Source organism: Aulonocara sp. 'chitande type north' Nkhata Bay, linkage group LG4 (assembly GCF_057382095.1).
Source record: "Aulonocara sp. 'chitande type north' Nkhata Bay isolate Kocher_YH1m ecotype deep benthic linkage group LG4, A_spYH_male_GT1.1, whole genome shotgun sequence".
Lineage (NCBI taxonomy): Eukaryota > Metazoa > Chordata > Actinopteri > Cichliformes > Cichlidae > Aulonocara > Aulonocara sp. 'chitande type north' Nkhata Bay.
In genome coordinates, this window is record NC_141347.1 from 7,809,620 (window position 1) to 7,835,146 (window position 25,527).

Here is a 25,527-nt window from a genome sequence, read left to right on the forward strand (position 1 = left end):
TGAGGTGCTTTCGTGATATTTAATGGATCGGATTACATTTTTTATTTTTCTCCGATATCCGATCCAGTAATTTAGGTCAGTATCGGACCGATACCGATACGTAATATCGGATCGGTCCATCTCTATCACAAACATTGACAGAGTTCTTGCAAGGCTTCAAAAATCCACATCCACCCTCACCAAATCAGGTGGACCCTACACTAATGCATGACCAACCACCTGTTGGAATTCCTTATATGAGGAATTTCTTAATCAGACTGTGTGTATAGTCCCAGCAGGGGACACGTGGCAGCTACAGAGATACAATCTAAGAAACAGAAGCACACAACTCACCTCCGTTTTACCATTAATGTCAGAAATACAAGTCTAGGGCAGGGCTCTAGACCAGCGGCCCCCCAACCCCCGGGCCTCGGACCGGTACCGGTCCGTGAGTCGTTTGGCACCGGGCCGCGAGAGTTGAGGCTCAGGTGTGAAATGTGTAGTTTTCAGGGTTTTTATTGGTTTTCAGCGTTATTTTGTTATCGTTTTTATCGTTAACTCTGTTTTCCTGGGTCTTTTCACGTGTGTTATGAATAAACCTTCTTTTTTTAGTTTTATTTTGTTGTATTTATCCGCGACACCTTAAAGGCCGGTCCATGAAAATATTGTCGGGCATAAACCGGTCCGTGGCGCAAAAAAGGTTGGAGACCGCTGCTCTAGACTAACTCTTTGCCACGGTTGCACCGGTGCGCCTAACTTTTTCTCTTAGGCACATCAGCACAAAAGTTAGGTACACCCAAATTTTTCAACTGCATTGCTTAACACCGCAGTAAGAGTAATATTAAACCATTGTTGGAAACTGGAATTGGCTGCAGTCCTGGGATAGGTGACGAGCCAGGTGACGAAGGCTGTCCCAATTCGAAGGCTTAGTTTTAATATTACTCTTTCTGGGTCACAAAATAAACTTTAAAGATATTTTCAGGCGAGAATGTAGCTGTGTGAACTTCAAATATCTGCTCGGTCCCAGATCTGATGCACACACTGGAACTCTTTCCCATGTTGCTGTCTGTGTTTATTGTGCTGTGGTGTGTTGATATCTGTGCATTCCTGTATTATCCTTCTGTGTTACACATTTCGATGTTTTTTTCCTCGCTACCTGGCCTGACCTGTCTCCCCAATGTGATGTTTGTGTTGTATGTACGGTTGGCAAGGTCTGTCATCTCGGTTGTGGGCAAAAGACCTGCAACTGACAAATAAAGGCTCTCTCATCTCATCTCAAGACGTCGCATATTTGCAAAAGTGCTCGAAGTTTTTGGAGACGTCTGTTACCCACCAGCTCGACGTTTTGTGAGATCTCTCAAAAGTTCATCTTCATTTTTTTCTCCTATGTCCCTTGCAGGGCTCTGTAGTTATCCAAACATTTTGTCAAATAGTTTCAGTCAAAGAAAAATGAAAACGGTCTCACGATTAGCTGTTGCTGGTTTGCGCGATCTTAAAGTTGCCTTCAGTGGCCAGATCTGTCCACCTCTGAATGCTGATGCTACACGAGTGTCTTTGTGTTTTTAACCTTATCAGGTAAGAGCAAGGAGGCTGAGATCAAACGGATTAATAAAGAGCTGGCCAACATCCGCTCCAAGTTCAAAGGGGACAAGGCTTTGGATGGCTACAGCAAGAAGAAGTATGTCTGCAAGCTGCTCTTTATCTTTCTGCTTGGCCATGACATTGACTTTGGACACATGGAGGCCGTCAACCTGCTGAGCTCCAACAAGTACACAGAGAAACAGATTGTAAGTCTTTCACAGCGTTGTAGTCTTGTTCTTTAAATGCATGTCAGTATGTGAGATGCATGCAAGTGTTGCACTACTGTGTGTGTGTGTGTGTAGTATAAAAGCCCTTTGAGTGCTACGTAGCAGTATAAAAGTGCTGTATGAACATGGGCTGCATTTCCACTTTTCACGTGTCCACTAAACACTGTGACCAAGCGTTCACAGCTGGCCCACTTCTGCTCCAGTGTACAGGAGGGACTCAAACACCCGATCCCTGACCCGTTGAGGCTCACCAGATATAAGACGTGAGAGTGTTGACAGCATCATTTCCCTGTTTTATTGAATAAAAACAGAATTAGATTATTTGTGACATAGCTAACGTGGTAGTCCTTTACTTCACGTCACTACCAGCTGTGATTCGTCACCGCCGCACGCTTTTCCAGGGTGTTTTTATTTATACTTACATTTTAGGAAAAAACATGAAGCCCTGTGTGGATTCATGTATTCTTTGAAATGCTGTTTGAAAAAACTGAAGTAAATGTTTGCAGAACAAATCCTTCTGCTGCTGAGACCTTTTCATTTCCTGACTGTGGGGTGTGGAGAGTTTCCTCAGGAACAGGAAATGTTTAGTAAGCAGAATAAGGATGATTCAGGATCCATGTGGTTTGAGAAGTGACTGCTGCGACTGACTCAACACGACCGCTAATAAGCTCCAGACCTTCACCCTGATCCGAGCTGGGAACTTTGATTTCTACCAAGTTTACAAACAAGTGTGTAAACCTGTAGCACTTCCTGTGGTTTGTTTCACACAGTGTTGCAGCGTACACCTGGGCTCGGATCACGTTCACACAATAAACAAACGGCTCTGGAGTTCCTTTGGAGCCATACTGAGACCAGCTTCAAAGGGTCTCGGTGCAGGTGTTCAACTGCAGGTGTGAGAGCACACGTAGCTAGGGATGGGTATCGTTTAGGTTTTATCCGATACCGGTGCCAAACCGGTACTTTTGAAATGGTGCCGGTGCTTAAACGGTGCTCAAACCGGTGCTTAAAGAATGAAGAACACAAACTTTGTCCAAAAACCTCTCATGTTCAGCTGTTTTTTTGTAAAAAGATAACAATGTTAGCCTTTTCTGCAGCTATGGGGCATATATGGTATCACTCTTGGCTGGAAGCAGTGCTTAATCAATGGAAAAAACACAAACTTTGTCCAAAAACCTCTCATGTTTAACTGTTTCCCTCTTTTTCTTTGGTCATTTTAGCCTTTTTGGCCAGGGTGAAGGGAGCATCTGCCATCAAACAAGAAGACAGCCGCATGTAGCTATGATGATGTTTGCTAGTTCACCTTACATGCATTAATGTAACGTAAATTACACACGTGCAACATTAAGCTACTCACGCAGAGAAGAACGGCTGCTGCTGCATCATCATCCTCATCATTTCTGCTACACTGGCAGGGCTAGGGGCCAGGACTCTCCTCTTCGTGTTTTTGGGGATGTTGCTCCGGGTCCGATAACAGGCACCACACCCGCAGTAGATGCGCTCGGTGTGAGGTCTCGCAGCAAGCTATCAAATACGGCGCATTTCTCGGCTTTTAACAAAACGCTATGCGTCGCCAGGTGTTTCATCAGATTTGAGGTGTTACCTCCTTTGACAGTATCACAGTATCAGCTTAAAGCACTTGTTGCTGCTGAGTTTGCATCTTTTGCTGTGAAGTACAGCCAGACTTTGACCGCTTCACCTTGGACATTTTTAATCTGTAGCTCTGCTCTAAAAGAACGTACGTACCTGGCCCCGCCTACTATCCTCGGAAACGTAAAATGATTGACTAGAATCCAAAGTGTGTCACAGCTCAGGAAAAAAAAGCAGCGAAATGTGCGCTGCTTTTCGGTCTGGTTACTACCGTTTATGTCAGAACACCGGTACCCATCCCTACACGTAGCACACATGCAGTGACTGCTGTTGCTGAGTGGGATCAGCTTTCCTAATGAATTTTGGGATGAACCATTTCTTTACATAGTTTTAAGATCTGATCTATGAAGCCTTAATCCAGGTGTTTCTATTAAAAGAGAGACCTCTGTAGACCCAGTACAGCAGATACTGAGTGTATAACAGGCGTCAGCTGGTCATTTGTGTCACAGCTCGTTAGTTTCACATGACACCTGATACTCTCGCTGTGTCCCAAAATGTCGGCCGCGTCCTCCTGAGGCCGCATTTGTAGGCCGATTACGTCACAGCCAGGTGATGAAGGCTGTCCCAGTTCGTCGACTCCTTCAAATGCGGCCGACAAATCCGTCCTTCATTTCCCCGAATTTGAAGGATGGGTCGGGTGTGTCCTTCGTGGCCCACCATTCCAGTTTCCAACAATGGCGGCAGCTAGTTAGTTTTAATATTACTGTTATTAATCTTTCTGGGTCACAAAATAAACGTTTAACATATTTTCAGGCGAGAATGAATCTGTGTAAACCTCAAATATCTGCTCGGTTTATCAAAACATCGCATATTTGCAAAAGTGCGCCGACGTTTTCGGAGACGTCTGTTACCCACCAGCTCGACAGCTGACCGGGAGGTCGAGGGTCACTGAAGCCGCTAAGAACAACGAACTCCCAGCTTCATCGTTTTCAGACCCACCGCCGTCTTTCGCTGCTCGGGTTAAACATGATATATGAGTCACTCAGATAACTTAAAAATTTTATTGTTTGGCTTTTTTCGGTGTTTGATTGGTTCCTGAGTAAATCAGTTTGGCTGAGATTTAAAGTTATTAGGTAAAATAAAACTTTATTAACCCATCGGGTGGTTTTCACACCGCTGAATAAACGTCAAACAGAAAACTGATTAAACAGAAGTGTGAGACAGTCGAGAGTTTACTCCAGTGTCCTGTTATATTTTAGACAGCAAGGAGCAGACGGCCGAGTTTATTAAACTCCACCGAGACCGCGGTGACGCTGATCTGAAGGCTAGACCGTCTAATTTCACAGCCTCGCACTTCCGGCCTTCTCGGTCTTCGGAGGACCCGGCCCACGTAGACCGCAAAGGCCGGGTCCTCCGAAGGATGCGGCTTAGGTTTTGGGACACAGCTCCTGTTAACCTGTGAGTGTGCTAACATCATAACACAACGTGGGTGACACAGCAGCTGGTGTAAACTGCTTAGTCCACAAAATCGTGACACATGCAGAGCACACGCTGTGGGACGCTGTGTTTGAAAGCCACTCACTGTTACTGTCGATGTGGATTTGTCCAGGGCTACCTGTTCATCTCAGTGCTGGTGAATAGCAATAGTGAGCTAATCCGTCTGATCAACAACGCCATCAAGAACGACCTGTCCAGCCGCAACCCCACCTTCATGTGCCTGGCGCTTCACTGTATTGCGAACGTGGGAAGCCGTGAGATGGCCGAAGCCTTTGCCAGTGAGATCCCTCGGATACTGGTTGCAGGGTAAGTGTTTTTGATGCTTCACTGTTGTTGGGTTGTTTTTGTACTTATTTTAGATTAACTCCTGTTAACTGTGATACTGTGAATGTGATGCAACGCAGTGATACGATGGACAGTGTGAAACAGTCAGCGGCCCTTTGTCTGCTGCGGCTCTATAAGACTTCTCCCGACTTGGTGCTGATGGGTGAATGGACGTCCCGTGTAGTGCACTTACTCAACGACCAACACATGGTAAGAGCACAGAGGTCATTCAGCAGCAGGACCCTTCATGCTGTGGAGGACTTAGCATCGCGTGGGCCGCTTGTTCTGCTCAGTGTTCCTTCCTGTCGACAGTGACTTATGGTAAATGGTAAATGGCCTGTATTTATATAGCGCTTTACTAGTCCCTAAGGACCCCAAAGCGCTTTACACATCCAGTCATCCACCCATTCACACACACATTCACACACTGGTGATGGCAGCTACATTGTAGCCACAGCCACCCTGGGGCGCACTGACAGAGGCGAGGCTGCCGGACACTGGCGCCACCGGGCCCTCTGACCACCACCAGTAGGCAACGGGTGAAGTGTCTTGCCCAAGGACACAACAACCGAGACTGTCCGAGCCGGGGCTCGAACCAGCAACCTTCCGATTACAAGGCGACCTCCCAACTCTTGAGCCACGATCGCCACTTATCATTAGAGCATTAGAACTCAGTAAATACTCTAAGAAGGATAATATCCTAGGTCATGTAAATCCTAACCTTTCAGCCCAGCTGAGCACCTGTGGACGTGTCATTGGTTCATTTCAGTTTTATTTACATTATGCTAAATCACAAAAACAGCACTTTATATTGTGAGTCCCTACAGTGATGTAGAGAAACCCCTCCAACGATCAGACATCCCCCTGTGGGAGAGCACTTGGTGACGGAGGGAAGGAAAAACTCTTTGAATAGGAGGAAAGGTCCGGTATAACCAGGCTTAGCGAGGGGCGGGGCCATCTGCTGTGACTGGTGGTTACATGAGGAGGCCAAAGACGCGCTGTGGAAGAGAGCCAGAGATGAATACGAACTAACCAATCCGAGCATGGAGTGGTTCCCAGAGCTTAAAGGCTTTCAAACATGTTGAGCGCCATCTTGTGCCAGTGCTGAGCGTGACTTCATCGGGTTGGCTGGTTGATGGTAACATACACTTAGATTTGTTTATGTTAGCTAACTAGTGACAGAACCATAACTGGGTGGGATATAAGGAAACCAAAATCAGTCTAAGCGATCCCTTTTATAGTAACCCAAGCACAGCCAAACAGCTGCTGGTGTTTGGGGAGGTCTTACTCCATCACCCCATCACACACACAAACCTACTTTCCCTGCAGACGTGCTGATGGCATTCGCTAAGAATCATAGTTCTGTTTGTGGTGTGATGTTCTTGGAAAAAGAAAGATTGTTCTGTTCATGAGATAGAGCTGATCGCAGCAGCCGATTGTGCCGCTCGTACATCTGGCCACACCAGGAAAAATCTGTTCCTGACTCCATCCTGTCACCTGACCAGGCTCTCCTCCACACTCTTCTCATTCATAAAGAGCTTCACTAAAACGAACATCACAGCTGTTTCAGTGCCGCTAGCCAAACAACACAAAAAGGCTCCTTAAGGAACCGAGTGGACGGTACATCCTTGTACATCCCCTGTAGTTTTCCTTCTGGCCAGTTTATTCCCCTCACCCGACCGACAGGGTGGATGTCTGTCCCTGCCTGAGCCTGGCTCTGCCGGAGGGTTCTGTCTGTCAAAAGGGAGTTTGTCCTTCCCACTATCGCCAAGTGCCTTTTCACAGGGCGATCGTTGGGTTTCCTTCTGATATTGTAGCTTTTTTATCTTCTGACATGAACTCTGTTGAGGCAGCTGTTGTTCAGACTTGGTACAATATAAATTGAACTGGGTTAGTGACTCAGCATAAGTCTGTATAGGCGCCAAAGCAGCGGTGGTATTTGTTTTTACCGGAACGTTTTAACTAGAATAATGAGAACAATGACTGAATGAACCCTGTAACACTTCAGAGTCCTGCACTTTGTTTTCACATGATTAAATTTTCTGCCTGCATTTGTCTGTTTTTCAATGAGCCACTGAAACATGTTGTGATGTACCAGTTGTCTCCGCTGTGATGAATCGGTGCGGTTACTCATTTTCTCTTTGTGGGTGGGGTTAGGGTGTAGTGACAGCAGCCATCTCCCTCATCACCTGCCTGAGCCAGAAGAATCCAGACGAGTTTAAGACGTGCGTTTCCCTCGCCGTCTCCCGCCTCAGCAGGGTGAGTGTCAGAAACAATTGTATGTAAAATGTTCATGTTTGTAACTCTCACTGTTGATGCTGCTCATTAGTCTCGGTGTTAGCTCAGGATTCCCAGATGTACCGAGTCAGTCACGTGTTGAAGCTGAACCTGCAGGGTTGGACCCGCTGACTGGCCGTTACATTTAAGCCGCTTCTTCTTTCTACTCGCAAAGAAACAAGGCAGCCTCCCAGATAAATACACAGACAGACTATGGCCTCCTGCACAGTAAATCCACATGGATATCTGGGATATTTAATACACAGCGTTTGGTGAATAAGAGGGGTGAAAAACACACACTGGTTTTTTATCCTTCATTTATTCCTGTTTGTTGTTCAAATATGCCGTGTACACTTCTCCATCAGTAGTAGCAGAAAGGCACCCTCCACCTGCAGAGCTGAATGAACCAGCAGCTTCTCGATGGTGTTGCACAGCAGATCCAAATCAACAGTGCTGCATTCATAAATCAGTTAGGAGAAGATCCCAACTCGTGGTTAGTTTGTCACGAGTTAACACAGAGAGGCAGACAACCACTCACACCGCACATTCGCACCAATTTACAATCACCACTTAACCCAGAGCTTCCCAAAGTGTGGGGCGCGCCCCCTAGGGGGGGCCCAGAGCCATTGCAGGGGTGGGTGCGGTATGAAAAGGGAAAAAACCCAAAAACGCTTGGACACTGCTAGCACGGGGCGCCCACACAAACACAAAGCAGGAGATGAAGCATTGCTGAATATGTTTCCAAACCAACTTCATTCCAAGCCAAAGACTAGAAAATATGGTGAAGCAAATCTGCCCTTTGGCTTCACCTGCACAGGTGCCGAGGTAGGTCTCCCTGCAGGATTGGTCTTTCCTTCGTCGGGAGCAGCGCTGGGCTGTTTAAATCAAGTTACAGCGGGATACAAATATCAGGCTGATCCTGCCACAGTTTGTTCCCCGGTTCAAATCACGGACAAACAGGATCCCACAGCTGTTTGTTTTTAAACCTATTTTGCACAGAGAGGCATTTTTTTGAAAAATGTATTGATGCAATGTTGAATATTATTACACAGGAAAAAAAACAACTACATGTAAAATAATGACACCGTGACGCCTCTGCCTTTGTAATGGAGGGACAGTAACTGCGTGTAAATCTGCAGACAGTCAGATTAACAGTATTTCGTCTCTATCTGTCATTCTGCAATTCATCTCATGTAAACAATAACGTGGCCACAGCGTGACGTGAAAAAGGCACATAGCTTTGACGTTGCGTGACGAACTCTGTATTCCTCGTTCACACGTAAACGCAAAAAAAGGAGTTTTAAAAAATCTCAGTTTTTGGTGATTCGAAACGCCGTTTACGTGGACGAAACAGCTGCGTGTTCAAAAACACCCGTGTAGGTGCGGACGCAGCGTAAAAGAGTTAGTAGTTTATTTTATTACTACCTGTAATTTATTGCAGTTTACTTGTATTTGCTTATGTGTTTACTAAATGTTTGAGGTGTGAAATAAACCGCAACGGGGCAAAATATGGGCGTGTGTGGTTGGAGGATGTGTTTGTGCGGGGGGGGGGGGTTGTTCTTGTAAAACAAAGGGGGCCTAGGAAAAAAAGTTTGGGAACCACTGACGGTGTTTGGACTGTGGGGGGAGCCACACTCCACACAGAAAGGCCAGCCAGTGGGTTCGACCGGGAAGGTTCTGCTGTTACAGGGCCCAAGGTTTTACTGCACGGTTGAGAGCAGGCTTCCACACAGATGCTCTGCAGACGGTTTCATCTCAATGATAAATACTGTTTGTTCTCCAGATCGTTTCGTCAGCCTCCACCGATCTGCAGGATTACACCTACTATTTTGTGCCGGCACCCTGGCTTTCCTGCAAGCTGTTGCGCTTGCTGCAGTGTTACCCTCCACCAGAAGATGGTGCTGTCAAGGGCCGTCTGGTAGAGTGTCTGGAGACCATTCTTAATAAGGCCCAGGAGCCACCAAAGTCAAAGAAGGTGCAGCACTCAAATGCTAAAAATGCCATCCTGTTTGAGGCTATTTCACTTATCATCCACTATGACAGGTGAGTACTGTCTGTAGCATCCTCACTGACTTATTATTGAAATGAACTGTTATCACTCGAGTTTAAAGAATGCACGCTAACTCGCGCCACACATTTAATCTAAGTGCAGTCGGCTGCCAGCCTGTGCTGCTCATGCTGTAATGACACTGTAAATAAGTGTGTAATTACTGATGTGTGTGCATGCAGTCTACCTGTGTATGTTTGTAACACATTCTGGTGTAAGTGACTCCAGTTCTGACAGGTGAGCCAGCAAAGCTCGTCATCGATAACAGTTTCCTGTGGCACCATCAGTGTTGCTTGTTAAACACCCAGCAGAGAAGATGAGCTGTAACACTAATGTGACACTAATGTGACTTTAATGTAACACTAATGTAGCACTAATGTGACACTAATGTGACACTAATGTGACACTATTTTAACTCTAATGTAGCACTAATGTAGCACTAATGTGACACTAATGTGACACTAATGTGACACTAATGTGACACTATTTTAACTCTAATGTAGCACTAATGTGACACTAATGTGACACTATTTTAACTCTAATGTAGCACTAATGTAACTCTAATGTAGCACTAATGTAACACTAATGTAGCACTATTTTAACTCTAATGTAGCACTAATGTGACTCTAATGTAGCACTAATGTGACTCTAATGTAACTCTAATGTAACTCTAATGTGACACTATTTTAACTCTAATGTAGCACTAATGTAGCACTAATGTGACTCTAATGTAACTCTAATGTAACTCTAATGTGACACTATTTTAACTCTAATGTAGCACTAATGTGACTCTAATGTAGCACTAATGTGACTCTAATGTAACTCTAATGTAACTCTAATGTGACACTATTTTAACTCTAATGTAGCACTAATGTAGCACTAATGTGACTCTAATGTGACACTAATGTGACACTATTTTAACTCTAATGTAGCACTAATGTTACACCCCGGCCTAGGCAACCGGCGTGCAACTCAGGAAAAATAGAAATAAGGGAAAAAGGGCCCCCAAGCTCACTGCTCTTAAGGAGGGCGAACTCATAAAAAAAGACTAATACGGGCTTCCACAAAAATAATCCCAAAACGAAAGTATCGACAACTATTTTCTTTAAAGCAAAATACGATATTTATTTACATCACAACACACACCTAAACGCAGATCATCTCCTCAGCACATTCACAGCCTGTAACAACTGCAAACCCTCTAAATTTGACCAGCATGGATACATCCTGAAATTGTTCTGTGCATCTCTCACTGACTCACTCTCACTCACACTTTGGGCCCTGTGAGTCTGAGGTACAGTTATTATTTATGTATTGTTCATTAAGGGGAGTACTTTTACTAATACATCTAATAGTGATATTTTTAGTAAGAATTATAGTACGACTACTTTATGAATACAAAGAGAATCCATACCACTAAAGAACATGATAAAGGTAATATATACACAACCCACAAAGCCAGTGAAGAAATGGCATACTAGTCCTTTTTCACATGTTACATGGTAATGTGTTTGGCCCTCGTGTGCTGACATGCATGCCTAACAACGATGGGGCATGCTCCTAATGAGACAACAGGTGGTGTCCGGGGGATCTCCTCCCAGGTGGGTGTGCACAGGGTCTGCTAGAACAGGGGTGTGAGATGTATGCCCGGGGGTCCGACCCAGCCCACAGACTCCAGCCCAGACTGCTGGACTGCTCTGGGCAGACATGTGAGACTTTAAAATGTGTTTTTCTTAACTTTTCCTCCTCCAGTAACCAAACGACACCAAAGTAATTCATTAATAGATAAACAATTAAATGACAGTTTCCACAGCGTACTATAGAAAAGCCCAGAATGTTTCATTTCTCATCCAAGCAGCTTCTTCACTTCAGAAAACATTGAATGGACAATGTTAATCTGATTTCTTCTCATTTAAACCCTGCTGACAGATTTCTTACATTTACTACTACTAAAGATGGCACACTGTTAGAACTGCCCTTCTTCCTCTTATCGTAAGACAGAAATATGTAGATGAACCTCTGTACAGTCATGGTCTGGTCCTCTGTATGTGTGAAGCAGGTTTAAAGCCCCACGTTCTGATTAAGTCTTTCTTTATGGTATATTCATAGAGGTTTTATATTATTCTGCGCAGTTATTTAACAACGTTACATACGTAGAAGTTAAAGATGATGCCTGTGCTGAGTGAAAATCATCAGTTCTCTATAGTCTACAGCAGCGGTCTTTAATGCACCACAGACCGGCCTTTAAGGCGGATAAATACGACAAAATAAATACGACCAAGATAAAAACTGTGGTATTTTGAAAATATCATAATAAACAAATTAACTGAGTAATTGTGTAACTTTATTGGTAAAGGGTAAATGAACTGGTTCTTATATAGCGCTTTTCTACTCATCTGAGCACTCAAAGCTTCACACAACCTGTGCATTCACCCATTCACACAATCGCATCTTTCTAAGTGCTTCATAGCTAACATTCACACACATTCACACTCCGATGGATGCATCGGAGAGCAATTTGGGGTTAGTATCTTGCCCAGGGATATTTGGCATGCAGACTGGGGGAAGCCAGGAATCGAACCACCAACCTTCCGATCAGTGGATGACCTGCTCTACCGCCTGAGCTAGCAGCATGCTCCTCAAATGCTTCAACAACACTGAGAGTAACGTCCTCCTCTCTGCCCCTTAATGCTCTCTGGTCGCTATGGTAACACGTAAATACTTCTTTCAAAATAAGACGCACAACTACAACACGGGAAAGACCCAGGGGAACCGAGTTAACGATAAAAACCCTGAAAACCATGAATTTCACAGCGGAGCCTCAGCTCTCGCGGCCCGGTACCAAACGACTCACGGACCGGGCCCTGACCCGGGGGTTGGGCACCGTTGGTCTATAGTACCTTAGAAGCAGCAGCGTGGTGGTCGAGTCGTCACCTTAAAACCAAAACGGACACAAACCATGACTCTGTGCTAACTGGCTGCTCAGAACTGTACCAGGCTGTCAGTGAAGGGAGTTTTTCTGTCTCCTACTCAGCGAGCCAAACCTCCTGGTACGAGCCTGCAACCAGCTGGGTCAGTTCTTGCAGCACAGAGAGACGAACCTGCGCTACCTGGCTTTGGAGAGCATGTGTACGCTGGCCAGCTCTGAGTTTTCCCACGAAGCGGTCAAGACACACATCGAGACCGTTATCAATGCCCTGAAGGTGACGCCTCACATTTAAGAATGAATGCTTACCTTCACAAAGACACACACCATCACTGGTGTAGCGGACTGTTGGCGCTCAGTGTTCCTCTTCTTATTGTTTGTCCGTGCTTCTGCAGACTGAGAGGGACGTGAGTGTGCGACAGCGAGCGGCCGATCTGTTGTATGCCATGTGTGATCGCAGCAACGCCAAACAGATCGTAGCGGAGATGCTCAGCTACTTGGAAACGGCAGATTACTCCATCAGAGAGGAAATGGTAGGTGTGAGTCACTGTGCAAGCAAATGCTGTTTATGCCAGGCCTGGGGTAACACTTAGCACCATTACAGAAAACACGTGAGTGGTGAGTCCTGATCCACTCTGTCAGCTTTGAACAGATGAACCAGTTTTGACTTTGCTGTTTCAGGTGCTGAAAGTGGCCATACTGGCAGAGAAATATGCCGTGGACTACTCCTGGTATGTAGACACTATCCTCAACCTCATTCGCATTGCTGGGGACTACGTCAGCGAGGAGGTGTGGTACCGCGTCATTCAGATTGTCATCAACCGAGACGATGTGCAAGGCTACGCTGCCAAAACGGTCTTTGAGGTACTGCTTCATGAACCCTCGAAATGTTGTGGAGGTGAATAGAGAGAGCTTGTAGTTGGAAGATGGTTCGAAAGTGTTTTATTGGGACGGCTCTTCTGCAGCCCGATGTTTCACTAAGAAGAGTTTTTCCTTCTTTACATTCAAACTTTGTTTTTGGACATTAGTCTCACACTCTGGTTTGGCTCTTCAGACTTTCATATATGAATAATATAGCTGCTCAGGAGCACACACACCACGGTTTGAGTGTGTTTACCTTTGGTTAATTGATTCATATATGTGATAGCAGTGTTTTTATCTTGTCTGCAACAGCAGTGGTTGTCCTCAAGCGTCTGAATGTCAACAGTAAGAACTGAAGGAGATGTGAGCAAAAGCAAACGTGGCCTAAAGTCGAAAAATACTTTAATCCTAAAGAAGGTTGTTTCAGTGATCCGTTTCAGGAAAACCACTAAACCTTTGTGTTCCAGGCTTTGCAAGCCCCTGCCTGTCATGAGAACATGGTGAAAGTAGGAGGCTACATTCTTGGAGAGTTTGGGAACCTGATTGCTGGTGACCCACGCTCCAGGTAAGGTGGTTTTAATCTGATAAGGTAACAAGTCGACAGTCGAAATGCTGGGTAATAAGCCCGTCTCCCTGTCATCTAGCCCCCTGGTCCAGTTCAACCTTCTTCATTCCAAGTTCCACCTGTGCTCGGTGCCCACTCGTGCACTGCTGCTGTCGGCCTACATCAAGTTTATCAACCTGTTCCCAGAGACCAAGGCCACCATCCAAGAGGTGCTGCGCTGTGACAGCCAGATCCGCAACTCTGATGTGGAACTGCAACAGCGTGCTGTCGAGTATCTCAAGCTTTCTTCGATTGCGAGCACCGATGTCTTGGTTAGTTCTCACCAATGATAAAACGACATTATGTTAATGGTCAGGGCTGCTTGGCTAAGGTAACCCACAACATGCGTTTCCCCTTCAGGCCACCGTCTTAGAGGAGATGCCTCCCTTTCCAGAGAGGGAGTCTTCCATTCTGGCCAAGCTGAAGAAGAAGAAGGGCCCAGGAGCCGTCTCTGTGACAGAGCTGGATGATAGCAAACGAGAGGCTGGGGAGTTGAATGGAGGGGCCGACCGGGGCCCAGACACAGCAGCCATGGCTGCATCTAATGCTGTAAGCACGCTTTCTCTAGTCTTTGTTTGCAAAACTCTCAGCTTTTCTTATGTTTTCCATTTAATACAACTTTCCTGGTTTCCAGTCCACCCCGTCACCATCAGCAGACCTGCTGGGAATTCGCTCTGCTGCTCCCGTCGGTGCTGCTCAGACCAATGCTGGCAGCCTACTCGTGGACGTGTTCTCTGATTCAGGGCCTGCTGCACCTTCTGCTGCTGTGAATGACGACGGCTTCCTGAGGTGAAAGTTCATGTCTTGATGAACTCTTGAACTAAGCTTTTAGTCAAGTCCAGTATGGGTGGCTGTACAGAAGCTGTGAGCCTGCAGAGCTGTGTGAAAAGGAAATGAAACTAAAACCAGCTGCTCAAAGTCAGCACCCTGTTAACTAAGAATAATCATCAGCTTTGGTCGTTAGGACTAACATTACAAACACTCGTGTGTGGTGATTGTGGGACATCACAGTAACAGCTCAAAGTAACATCTGTTTTCATACAATTTCATTTGTGTGCAGTGGTGAACCAGCCATAAGATAGAAACAGCTTAGACTGCACCGATCAGACAAAGGTGCACGTTTGCATCGTAGTGCAGGGCCCAGCGTGGAACAAAGTTAGCTTCAGCTAGAAAGCAGGTTTGTTCTGTGCACGAATGTACCTGGAGGTTAAAAATGACTGAAGTGCAGCAGAGCTAAAAGGAACAACACTGTAAGACTGACTCATACTGGACTGTCTCAAACATCACTGGCAAACTTTGCTGTTTCTTTACTGTGTGGTGAATGTAAGATGGTTGTGGAGCTGTGTTTGTGCTTTTCAACTACGATGCAGGTAGTTACAGTCTGTTCATGTTGTCACCGGTCACTCTGTCTTACTTTGCTCTCTTTGTCTTATATGGACCTGCCAACCTGAAGACATTTGTAGTTGGATGTTGTATCTGATGCTGCGGTCCAACGTCTCTTTGTTGATGACTGGTTTTTCTTTGAGAGCCGCTGTTGATGTTAATGATTGGTATAGCATGAGATAAAAGCACAGGCGTTTCCTCAAAGAGTAAATATGTACTGCTTCAGGTTTGGCTCTCAAAGAAAAGTTCGTTCTTTGACTGCTCAGGCCATAACATGTATTGTGCTGTGAAATACTATGATTACTTGTTGTGTTCCTAACTGTTAAAAGCACCGCACTGTCAGCAGGTATATTGGTATCATAAGGCTGAACTGTAGCGTGTGACGTAGGCAGTGGGTTTTTATTTTGAATGTATAGCAAGAAAACTGTAGGAGATAAAAGAAAGTCAAACCCTTAACAAATGCAAAGCCCTGAAAGATGCATCTGGACCTGTAGCTGGTCCACGTTGGCGAAGTCTTGTCAGAAACTGTTTCAGTGAAAGGGTGGCTGGACCTTTAGGGTTCACAAAGAAGTCGTCCCACTCAATTATTAGCAGTGTATACTCAGCCACCTACAACGCTTCCAAGCACCTCACCACCATCCCAGCTCCCATGGTGAGGAACACGCCCCACTACATCAAAAACTCTGACTTCACCAATAAGGTCCACAAACTGGGGCTCCATCAAATCAAAGAAGACGGACAAGAAACGAGGTCGGACATTAACGAGGGAGAAACGGAAGGACATTGTCATGTAGGTTTAGCAGAGAAAGTCAGGAGGCATCCTGGTGCACTTCAAACTCAGCCACACCCTCAGACAACAAACACACCTCCCAAACACTAGCTACGCAACATGGGGTACGCAGTGCAGCACACGAGGAGTGCCACAAACACATGGCACAACATAGAAGAGCCACCTGGATAGCACAAGGCTCGACTACATCGGCATCTAAAGGTCAAAGGTCACTCTTCCAAGGGTGCCAGGGTTCACATTCTGAGAAGGCAGATGGTTTGAAAGAGGCCATGCATGTCCACTGTGAACAACCATCTTTGAACAGAGGGCGGGGCTTACGACACCAGCCGTCTGCCGTCTATAATCCAGTTCTGAGATCCCTTCCAACCCCCACTCACTGTTGCAGTCACGTGATCTCAACAGGGCACATGATGGTGTGAGCCAGGCTCTCATAATTGTTTCACCTGCAACCTCTGGTGATGATAAGCCACGCCTTCATGCTTTGGCTCATGTAAATGGAGCACATGATCCGTAGTGGGTCAGCCCACTATCTTTAAGAAAAAGCTTTAAGAAACGTAAGAAGTCGAGTCACAGTTGGATCGCAGCGTTTCTGATCTGTGGCAAACGGAGACGATGGACTCGGTATGAGCTTCAAGGTTGGCAGGTCTGCTTTTTTTTAATCTTGCTATGTATGTGACTGTCTTTCGTCTTTTTCTCTTTCCCTTCTCTCCATTCCCCTGTGTTTGTGTGTGTGTGTGTGTCTGTTTGTGCGGTTACACATCTGTGTGTTTTGATACGGATGCGTGTCTTCTCCTGTCCTTCACCATGATTGACACTGACAGAGATCTGGAACAGCCCACTGAGACCTCCGATTCCCTATTGGTGGAGGGTTCTGGTGACTCGGAGTAAGGGACCAGTAGTAACCTACAAAATTAGAACTGGCTAAAAAGATGCAACTCGGGCTTTTGTTTTTTTCATTGAAAATGTCTTTAACATGTATGTTACTGAGGAGGTGACTTGTTGCACGTAAGTGAAGTAGCTTAGTCAAACTTGCTGTTTTGAGTGCAAACTTTTCTGCTGTCAGCCACATGGTTTGTAGCAGCAGCAGCAGGGAGCACGTTACAGGGAACGTGCTCTGTAAACCGTCTGCACTGCTTCATACAGGGCACGTACACAGTGCCAAAGGCCGCATTCAATTTGGTAGTTGCTCGTCTAAAATTGTGGGTGATCGATATAACACTGTCCACACAGGAGTAGTGAGAGCAGCAGATCCACAGCTCTGTAGTCAGTACAACACACACTGCCCTCTTTTCTGGGCTTTCCTTCTGTGATAAACCACACAGCAAAAACACTCGTTCAGTCTGTCCTGATAAAGTGCTTCTTGCTGGTGTCTGGCTGCTGCCCATCCCATCAAGCTTCTGGTCTCACTCTGAGCTGTGGTCCTGAATTATTGCTCTGCTTCTCCTGTCAGGTGCATCACAGTAATATAACAATGCTACAGATTAATCTATAAAAGATGATTTTGTTATTACATTTACTATTAATATTATTTTCAACCTGTAGGTTTGTGAAGCCCTGGGTATCTCACGGCCCTTTTCCGTACTCAGCTCACCTCGACTTGGTCTTTAGGCTTTTCCATTAGGTGGTACCAGGGACTTTGTTTTAGTACCTACAGCCCTTTTTCATTACTACCTACTGGAATCGACTCGGCACGGTTTGCAGGGTTTTCCATTAGGTCACAGTACCTGGTAGCAGGTACTTTTTGGTACCTGCTTGGCGTTGCTTTCACAAAAATCAGAACGGCTACAGAAAACGACGGCGTGTTCCCCGAGTGTGACGAAAAGCTACAGACCCAGCAGCAGGTATGCATTCGCTTCGACGTCCACCTTTGTTGCATATTAATTGTGCTGTGGGACGCGCACACACGTTACTATGACGACAAGCACGCAGACAAGGTACTACTGGGTTGTAATGGAAAACCAGTCGAGTCGTGTTGATCCAACTGGCCACTAAGTGGCGTCGCACAATGAGTCATAAGAGAGAGCGACTCCTTTATGAAAAACAAAACATCCATGTTTTAACCCAACAATGACACAAAACGTGGTCCCCGAGCCACAAGGCCACACACCAACAGCAGGTACACCATCGCTTTGTGTTGTGTTTGTGTCGCACACAAACTCTGCACTTGGTACTCGATTGTAATGGAAAACGACTGCAGCCGAGTAGAGTTGCGTCGCGCCGAGCTCAGTAGGTACCAGTGGAAAAGGGCTATAAATATATTTGCCGTCAGTTTATTTGGATGGGTAAGAGCACCATCGTTCTTTCAGACACCCGTTTGTTTTTCAGTGGAGCAGAAGCTGATATCTTAGTCAAATGCATTGTGTCTCCATTGATCCACAGTGTCTCATATTTTGCTGTGGTTGATGCACCTTATTGGTAATAACCTTTAACCCCCCCAGAATGCTTGTGCACAGCAGCAGTCCTGACTGGTAGGAGAACATTAAACAGACTGTAGATGATCATTACAACTGTAAAAACATGGAAACACTGTCTAGCAACTGCGGGGCAAATATTGTGCGCACATTAAAACCATCATTAATGGCATCACATTTTATGTGCACAATATGCATGTTTAGTGCTGATGTTCACCTAGTTTTCTTTAACGTTACTTGAAGCCCTGCTTATTTCTTTAGCGGTGGGCCCGTGTGTTAAGCAGTGAGTATAGAGCTATTCGATGCGGGCCTGTGTGAGTATTGTACCACAGATGCACATTCAGAGTGCATGGTGAACTCTGCACTGTGTGTATCATTCACCTGTGAAGTGCTTGTACTAACCAGCTCTGCATTTTACTTTATCTTTATCTTGTTGCCAATTTTCATCACACCGTTCCTGTTTACTGTGTTGAATGAGTTGCTCTCATTTCCCATTTCCACTCTTACCCATTCATTCCTTATTTGTCCTGTTGCCTATCTGCTTCCATCCCTGCTTTGTTCTTGGGCTGTCCCTGCATCCTTGCCCTGTCCTGTGGCCTCCCAGCTCTGCTCCTCCCTCTGAGGATCCTGCTCCTCCTCTGTCTGAGGCAGATGAACTTCTTAACAAGTAAGCTTCTTCTGTGTCTAAACATTTTCATGCTGTAGCTCGGCATAAAATTGTTTGATTCCTTGTCAAAAAGAGTCCGCACACTTAATTAAAATATCAGCTCTACATAGTTCTGCTGCTGTTTTTAAAAAGCATGTACATTAGAGGCCCTACTAAGTCTGATTCATACCACTTTCCAGTGTGGATTCTGTATATTTGAATACAGAGTTCTGATTACATCATTCATACAGTGCCACTTGTGTACTGATCCAGTTCCAATATTTAAAATAACGGTTTAATTTGATTCCCCTTTGTTTGTCAGGGTAACCTGTAAAAGATTATTTGGTTATTTCTGTCATTTTTGAACATTTTCAGCTGTGGCAGAACAGATATCAGACAGTTTGTAACTGTTTGGTTAACACATATGTGGTTCCCGTTCAGGCGATTCACTTGGTACAGTGCATATAGTATGGGATATTCTTTAATGCCTGTAGTGACGTACGTGTGGCTCTGCCTGCACGTATATCACTTGTCGCCGGTTCTTAGGCTGTTCTCACTGAGGAGCAGAACCCCTCTGCCGAGCTGGGCTAGCTAGCTATTGTTAGTCATCTCTGCTGTCGTCTCACACACCTGGTGTGTACCAATACCAGAGATGTTCCTGGTGACTCATTTCTTAGTCGACTAAACGAGGGAAAAACGTTCGACCGACTCGTGTAAAGCTAAGAACGCTCCAATATTGCACTGAATTTGAGAACCATTTAATGGATAATGTCAAAAACTGTCTTAACAAAGGCATTTGAAACATTAATCACATTCTTCAGTAACTGGTAACACCACTCAGCTGTGTGCAGGGGCAGCAGCTTAAGAAGGGTAGCTCAGACCTGCCTCTCTCCAGCCACGTCCTCGGGGTTAACGTGAATCGTTTTCCAGAGCAGCCCATAGATGTCATTTCTCCAGTGTGTACTGGGTCTACACTGGGGCGTCCTCGCGGTAGGACATCCCCGGCCAGGAGGTGACTGTTCGCCCCTGTCCTCAGAGGTGGGGTTTCTCTTTGGATGGCATGCCCCTTCTGCCTGGTGGATGTCTATGCTAGCAGACAGTTGACTGGGCCTGAAGCCTTAATCACAAGCTCCGGCACTCGACCCTAAAAAGATGCTTGTGGACTCCTGTCGCATGGCAGGACCCTCTCCTCTCCCAGTCTAAACCAAACTAAACTAAGCAGGTGATGCATTTCTTGCAGACACACTGGGTTCTGCTGGTTGCTCACCTGCTTCAGCTTGTGCCTCCTCTCCGTGGTTGCTGCGAACTGTTGCTACAGGTTACCGATTGCAGTTCTCGGCCAGCGTCAAACGTCTGAGCATGGAGTGCTGCATTTCATCGCCACCGCTCTCAGTTAAGCTGGGGTGCTGTCTGCATTTGTAAACGATGTTCTGATTGTTGGGCACGATGGCCTATGTGATCACTGTCGGGCCACGTTCACTGTTAAAGGTGAGCGTTTGAGGGCCCAGCATGTCGTAGGATGGGAGATTCAACAGTGGTCTCTTAGAGGCAGGGTGGGACATGTTCTTCTCCTGTGTTAAAGGGGTCTCACTCTGCTGCTGTAGTGCAGTGTTCATCTTTCTCCGACAGCCAGCCATGCTTCCTGGTGAGGGAATGGAGGGCACACCCTGTGGTAGCAGCCCAGATGTGGGATCTGCTTTCCCTCAGGGGAACATTCACTGTCTGATGTTGCTTGTGACTCCCGTTTGAAATCACTGGATCTATAAAGTTTCTTGGAGGAGTAGAGGTCTCATCAGCCGTAACACACCGGGCCATGATATCCCAACGTATATGTGCTGTACGTGTGTTCACTGAAGGAACCAAGTTAGATCTGATCCCATCTTATTCTATCTATGTGACTTGATGAATGTTGACATTAAAGCAGTGGCTAACAGATCACTGCACCCACAGAGGTGAGTCAATTACTTGCTAAATATCAAAATTAGGATACAGTACTGTGCAAAAGCCTTGAACCAACCCCAGCTCTTTATAGTGTTTGTTTGTTTTGGGTTTTTCCACTTGGTGTCTCTAAAGACCTGTGGAAGTTTGTCTGTGGACATTAGCAGCATTCCTTTCCACTCCTTGCATCTAACATTTTCACAGGAACATTTTGATTTTGCTTCTTTAACATTAACCTATGATTGATGTTGTGTACACATAACTTAGGTTTTATCTTGTTGCAGTATGTTGCCTATGAAAAATGCCAAAGACAGCAGTTTGACAGGCATAAAATAGGATTTCTACACCAACGAGTTACCAGTACTGGACTGAATATCAGTAGCAGCAGGAAGTTTGTGGTTCAAATCATCCTCAGTGTATACGGGGTTCTCAGGAGAGAGGTAGAAAAGAGAGCGTCTTCTTTAAACTAGTGGAGGCTCTAATGGTTTGGGGCTGCGTGTTGTTGCTGAGAAGTACCATCAGTAGATCTCTTTCCAATTTTAAATAAGAAAGAGGCTTTTGCACAATACTGTATAGCTGATTATCTAAGTAGGACCAGTTTTGTCAAATAGCTGCAGGGATGTTGTTCTTGTCATTTCACTGTTCGTCTTCTCCCTCCCAGGTTTGTGTGCAAAAACAACGGAGTTTTGTTTGAGAATCAGCTGCTGCAGATCGGCATCAAGTCAGAGTATCGTCAGAATCTGGGTGAGTATTACATTGGGGGTTTTCTGCTTACTTCTTATACCTTTTCCTACCAATACATGTCTGATTTAGCAAGTAATTCATTATGTTTGAATGGCTATATTGTGGTGTAGCTCTTACCCCTCAGCTGTAAAAAGCTGTGAGGTGTCATCACCCTGCTGGGGAGGCAGTGAGTGAGTGTGAGTCTCACTAATCTCAACCTCAAATTCAAAGGCAGAGATTTTCAAATGTATACCACAGGTGCCTCTGCTGCAGGAGGCTGCCAGTATTTTACAGTTTGAGATTATGAACTGCACAGACAAAGTACTGAGCCACACCTCTTCATTCATGAAGGGTTTTCAGTCTCAGTGCCACACTCACACAGACAACATGAGATCAATTCAGTCTGCCTTTACCAACATCTATGAAAGAATCCGCACTGAACTTGAATTACTGCTGCAGCGAGCTAGATTGTGAGTAGGAGTTTTCCCCTCCTAGATCTTGCACGATCAGGAGCCCCAGGATCTCATCCACAAAGTGGAAGACCAGGGTCACAGGGTGCAGAGCTGTATGGTAGGGGTGGGCGATATAAACAATATACGATAGAAACCATATAAATTTGGCCAACGATAGAGATTTTGACTATACCGCTCTACCGCGATAGCGCATGTTGATGATGTCATGAAGCTGCGCCTGTTTTGGTCGAAAGCATCGCAGCGGCTATTGTCACTACCCGATCTGTACCGGAAACCCGATCGGTACCCCGCATGCGCGAAAGGTTTCTACTTCCGGTCGTAGCGTTTTACGATAGTTATGGGTCAGAGTATCTGTTAAGATGTTAAGAATAACAAGTATATCTTAAAATGTTTGCAATAATGAAGCATTTCAGTACAATGTAGACAAAAACGAAAAATAAAAAGAACGTTACGGATCAGGACTCTCCGATCCTTACTGCGCATGTGTAAAGTCTGACCGTACAAATCGGGTCTACCCGATCCGTACTGCGCATGTGCAGATGTTTTCTTCTTCTTCTGTTCGTTTAATGGCAGTTTACTCCCCAGTGTACGAGGATACCGCCACCTGCTGACCGAGCGAATAAACCCTATTATAAACTGAATTATCGTCATTACAAACATGTGTTAAATCTGATTTAGCGATAGTCGAGTGTGTTTATGCTTGTCTGTGAGGAGAGGATTGTTGGAATAGTGATGATGATGTGCGCTATCACTGTCAATTGTCAGCAAACACTTAATCTGGCTGATGAATCTACACGTGAGATATTACAAAGTCTGCATTATTAACTCTGTAATTAGGCGCCATTCTTCTTATTTTACGGCGCTGTTGCTCAATCGGGGGACGCTCTCTGTTGAGGAGAAAAGCATGAATTTCTTTGTATACGGATTATCCATTGTTTAAATGTCCCGGGCAGTCGAAAAGAAGGCAGAGCTGTTGAGAAATGCTAGGAGCTAACTGGGCGCGTATCATTCAAATATATTGAATGTCGCAATGTTGGCAAAGAGAGGAAGTTACGTAACATTTGCGCATGCGGGGTACTGATCGGGTTTCCGGTACGGATCGGGTAGTGACAGGCTACAACCATTATCATCTGCAAATGATGGCGGGCGACAGTCACAGCAAAGAGATGAAGCACTTCTGAAATATGGGGAAAGCCAAAAACTGCGTTTCCTTCACTTCCGTAACATTGATTCATTAATGTTGAATTCTCTGGCAGCTGCTCTGTTCCCATGTTGTTGCAGTATATTAATGACTAACCTCGTATTGTGGATGAATAATCTGTTGTTCTCCTGACTGGAGTTTGGCCCGTGTACAGCATCCTGCTATGCGATTGCATTTGTCCCTGACCACCAGAATCCCTCACGTTAACTTTTATCGAGTGGAAAAAAAGTTGGCTTCATCCTCCAGCTTCACTGTGCTAATGTTATGCTAACATAGCTGTGTCGCTAGCGATCACGTAGCACAACATTATATACCAGCTAGCCCAACTTCAGTAACCCTACAAACGTCACTGCTGTTTAGTTTTCTGTCTTCATTTATGTTGGAAGTGACAGCAGAGCTGTATGTTTGAATTAGTTTCAGAAATCTCAGTCAGAACATGATATGAAATGTTTAGGTGGAAACTAGCGAGCTAACTTCCGCTAAGTTCTAACTCCGTTAAATGTAATAAATTCTGTTTTCATGGATGTAAAACTTAATTGTTACACCTGGTAAAGCAGCAACGCTGATGATTTTATTAAAGATGAAAGAATTCAGACAGTTTTTAGCTCTCAGTGTTCATTTGACTTTGGGACCTGAAGTTGACGGAGTTTAGGACCCAGATTACTCCGTGAAGCTCCTCCCTACGGCAGCCGTAATGCTCTGACCATCCATCAAGCAGCGCGGCTTACCAAAGTTGTACTAAAACATTTTTTAACAGATTTCTGCCCAAATTGGTTCGAGGTCAGTAAGCACAACCAGAAGTCATACATAAGGCACACTCTCGATTTAAGTGTGGAAAATACGTTATACAGAAGAAAAGAATATATCGTTACCGCACGTGCTTCAAACTATAACGTGATATGAATTTTAGGCCATATCGCCCAGCCCTAGTGTATGGTGCACAAAAGCTGCCAACCTGCTGCAGAAATCCAAACCTCTGGCATTAAGAAAGCACAAACATGGCATTGTTTGCTGAATGTCGCCAGAGAAGAAGGTGTTTGAGAGTCTGGAGGTGTGGGGTCTAAATGACCAGGGGCACCGTCATGAAGGCAGCAGTCAAACAGGTGGTGGTGGGATGTAAGGGGTCTCCTGTGATGACGCTGGGTTTCCTGAGACAGGAGGAGCTAGCAATGGCCTCCAGGGGTGGCAGATGGAGGCCAGTGATTTCTTTGGACAGTGTTACTTACCTTCCACGTGGCCTCAGTAGGGCCCTGCATACCAAACACCCAGGCAGTAGGACAGCATGTTCTCTACTGAGGACTGGTAGAAGGCCAGCAGCAGCTTCTGCTCCAGGTTGTTCTTCCTTAGGACAGGGAGGACATGCAGCCACTGCTGGGCTCTGGCACCAACACCCTAGTTGGTGTTGTGGGTCCAGCTGTGAGTTTAGCAGAAACCTGAAGGTGGAGACTGCAGCAGACTCGTTTATCACGAGTGGGGAGAAAGCTGTCTGAAGTCCACCATAAGATCTTTTGTTTTTAGTTCAGTTTCAGGTGACCTGCTGAGCACCAGCGGGACAGATTGTCTCCCTCCTTCCTGTACGCTGTCTTATCTCCATCACAAATGAGCCTGAGCACAGTGGTGTCCTCTGGGCTCAAGCCTCTTTATTTGCTGTTTGTGCATTAGACCAGCAGCCACATTGGAAGTGCAGAGCTCTCTGTCATAGGAAGCATCTCAGCATGCTTGACAATGATGGTTGGTGTCCAGCAGGGGGCTGAGGACGCGACCCTGTAGGGATTGAGTGGTGAGGACCTCTGGGGTTATGGTGTTCAGTGCTGGCTCAGCGCTCTCTGAAAGGCTGATGCTAATGGGAATTCCACACCAGTAGATGTTACGATGAAGATGCATGTACTGATTTATATACTGCATGTGAGGTTAGACATCCCATCTTATCAAGTTTCCCACCGTGGCTGCTCCATGAAAACCAGTTTCCCACCTTGTTGAGGCCAGTGAGAGTTTCAGTCATTGCCCATCGAGTGCGGCCTGGCCTGCTGTACTGATACTGTATTTATTTTG

At 45.6% G+C, this 25,527-nt stretch overlaps 1 protein-coding gene across 6 annotated transcripts in view; it reads left to right on the forward strand.

Moving 5' to 3' along the window:
- ap2a1 (adaptor related protein complex 2 subunit alpha 1) overlaps nt 1-25,527 on the forward strand; it is a 37,781-nt gene that overhangs the window by 6,878 nt on the left and 5,376 nt on the right. For 2 of the 6 annotated variants that reach the window (XM_086288212.1, XM_086288213.1), the window contains exons 2-16: nt 1,555-1,766; nt 4,984-5,177; nt 5,276-5,405; nt 7,353-7,454; nt 9,256-9,515; nt 12,554-12,722; nt 12,841-12,978; nt 13,127-13,309; nt 13,774-13,871; nt 13,951-14,182; nt 14,271-14,459; nt 14,545-14,699; nt 16,905-16,967; nt 19,099-19,161; nt 21,740-21,822. In XM_086288212.1, coding sequence (XP_086144338.1) covers nt 1,555-1,766; nt 4,984-5,177; nt 5,276-5,405; nt 7,353-7,454; nt 9,256-9,515; nt 12,554-12,722; nt 12,841-12,978; nt 13,127-13,309; nt 13,774-13,871; nt 13,951-14,182; nt 14,271-14,459; nt 14,545-14,699; nt 16,905-16,967; nt 19,099-19,161; nt 21,740-21,822 — 2,271 coding nt within the window. The remainder of the gene's footprint in view (nt 1-1,554; nt 1,767-4,983; nt 5,178-5,275; nt 5,406-7,352; nt 7,455-9,255; nt 9,516-12,553; nt 12,723-12,840; nt 12,979-13,126; nt 13,310-13,773; nt 13,872-13,950; nt 14,183-14,270; nt 14,460-14,544; nt 14,700-16,904; nt 16,968-19,098; nt 19,162-21,739; nt 21,823-25,527) is intronic. The other 4 variants (XM_086288214.1, XM_086288216.1, XM_086288215.1 and 1 more) reach the window with 2 other exon arrangements.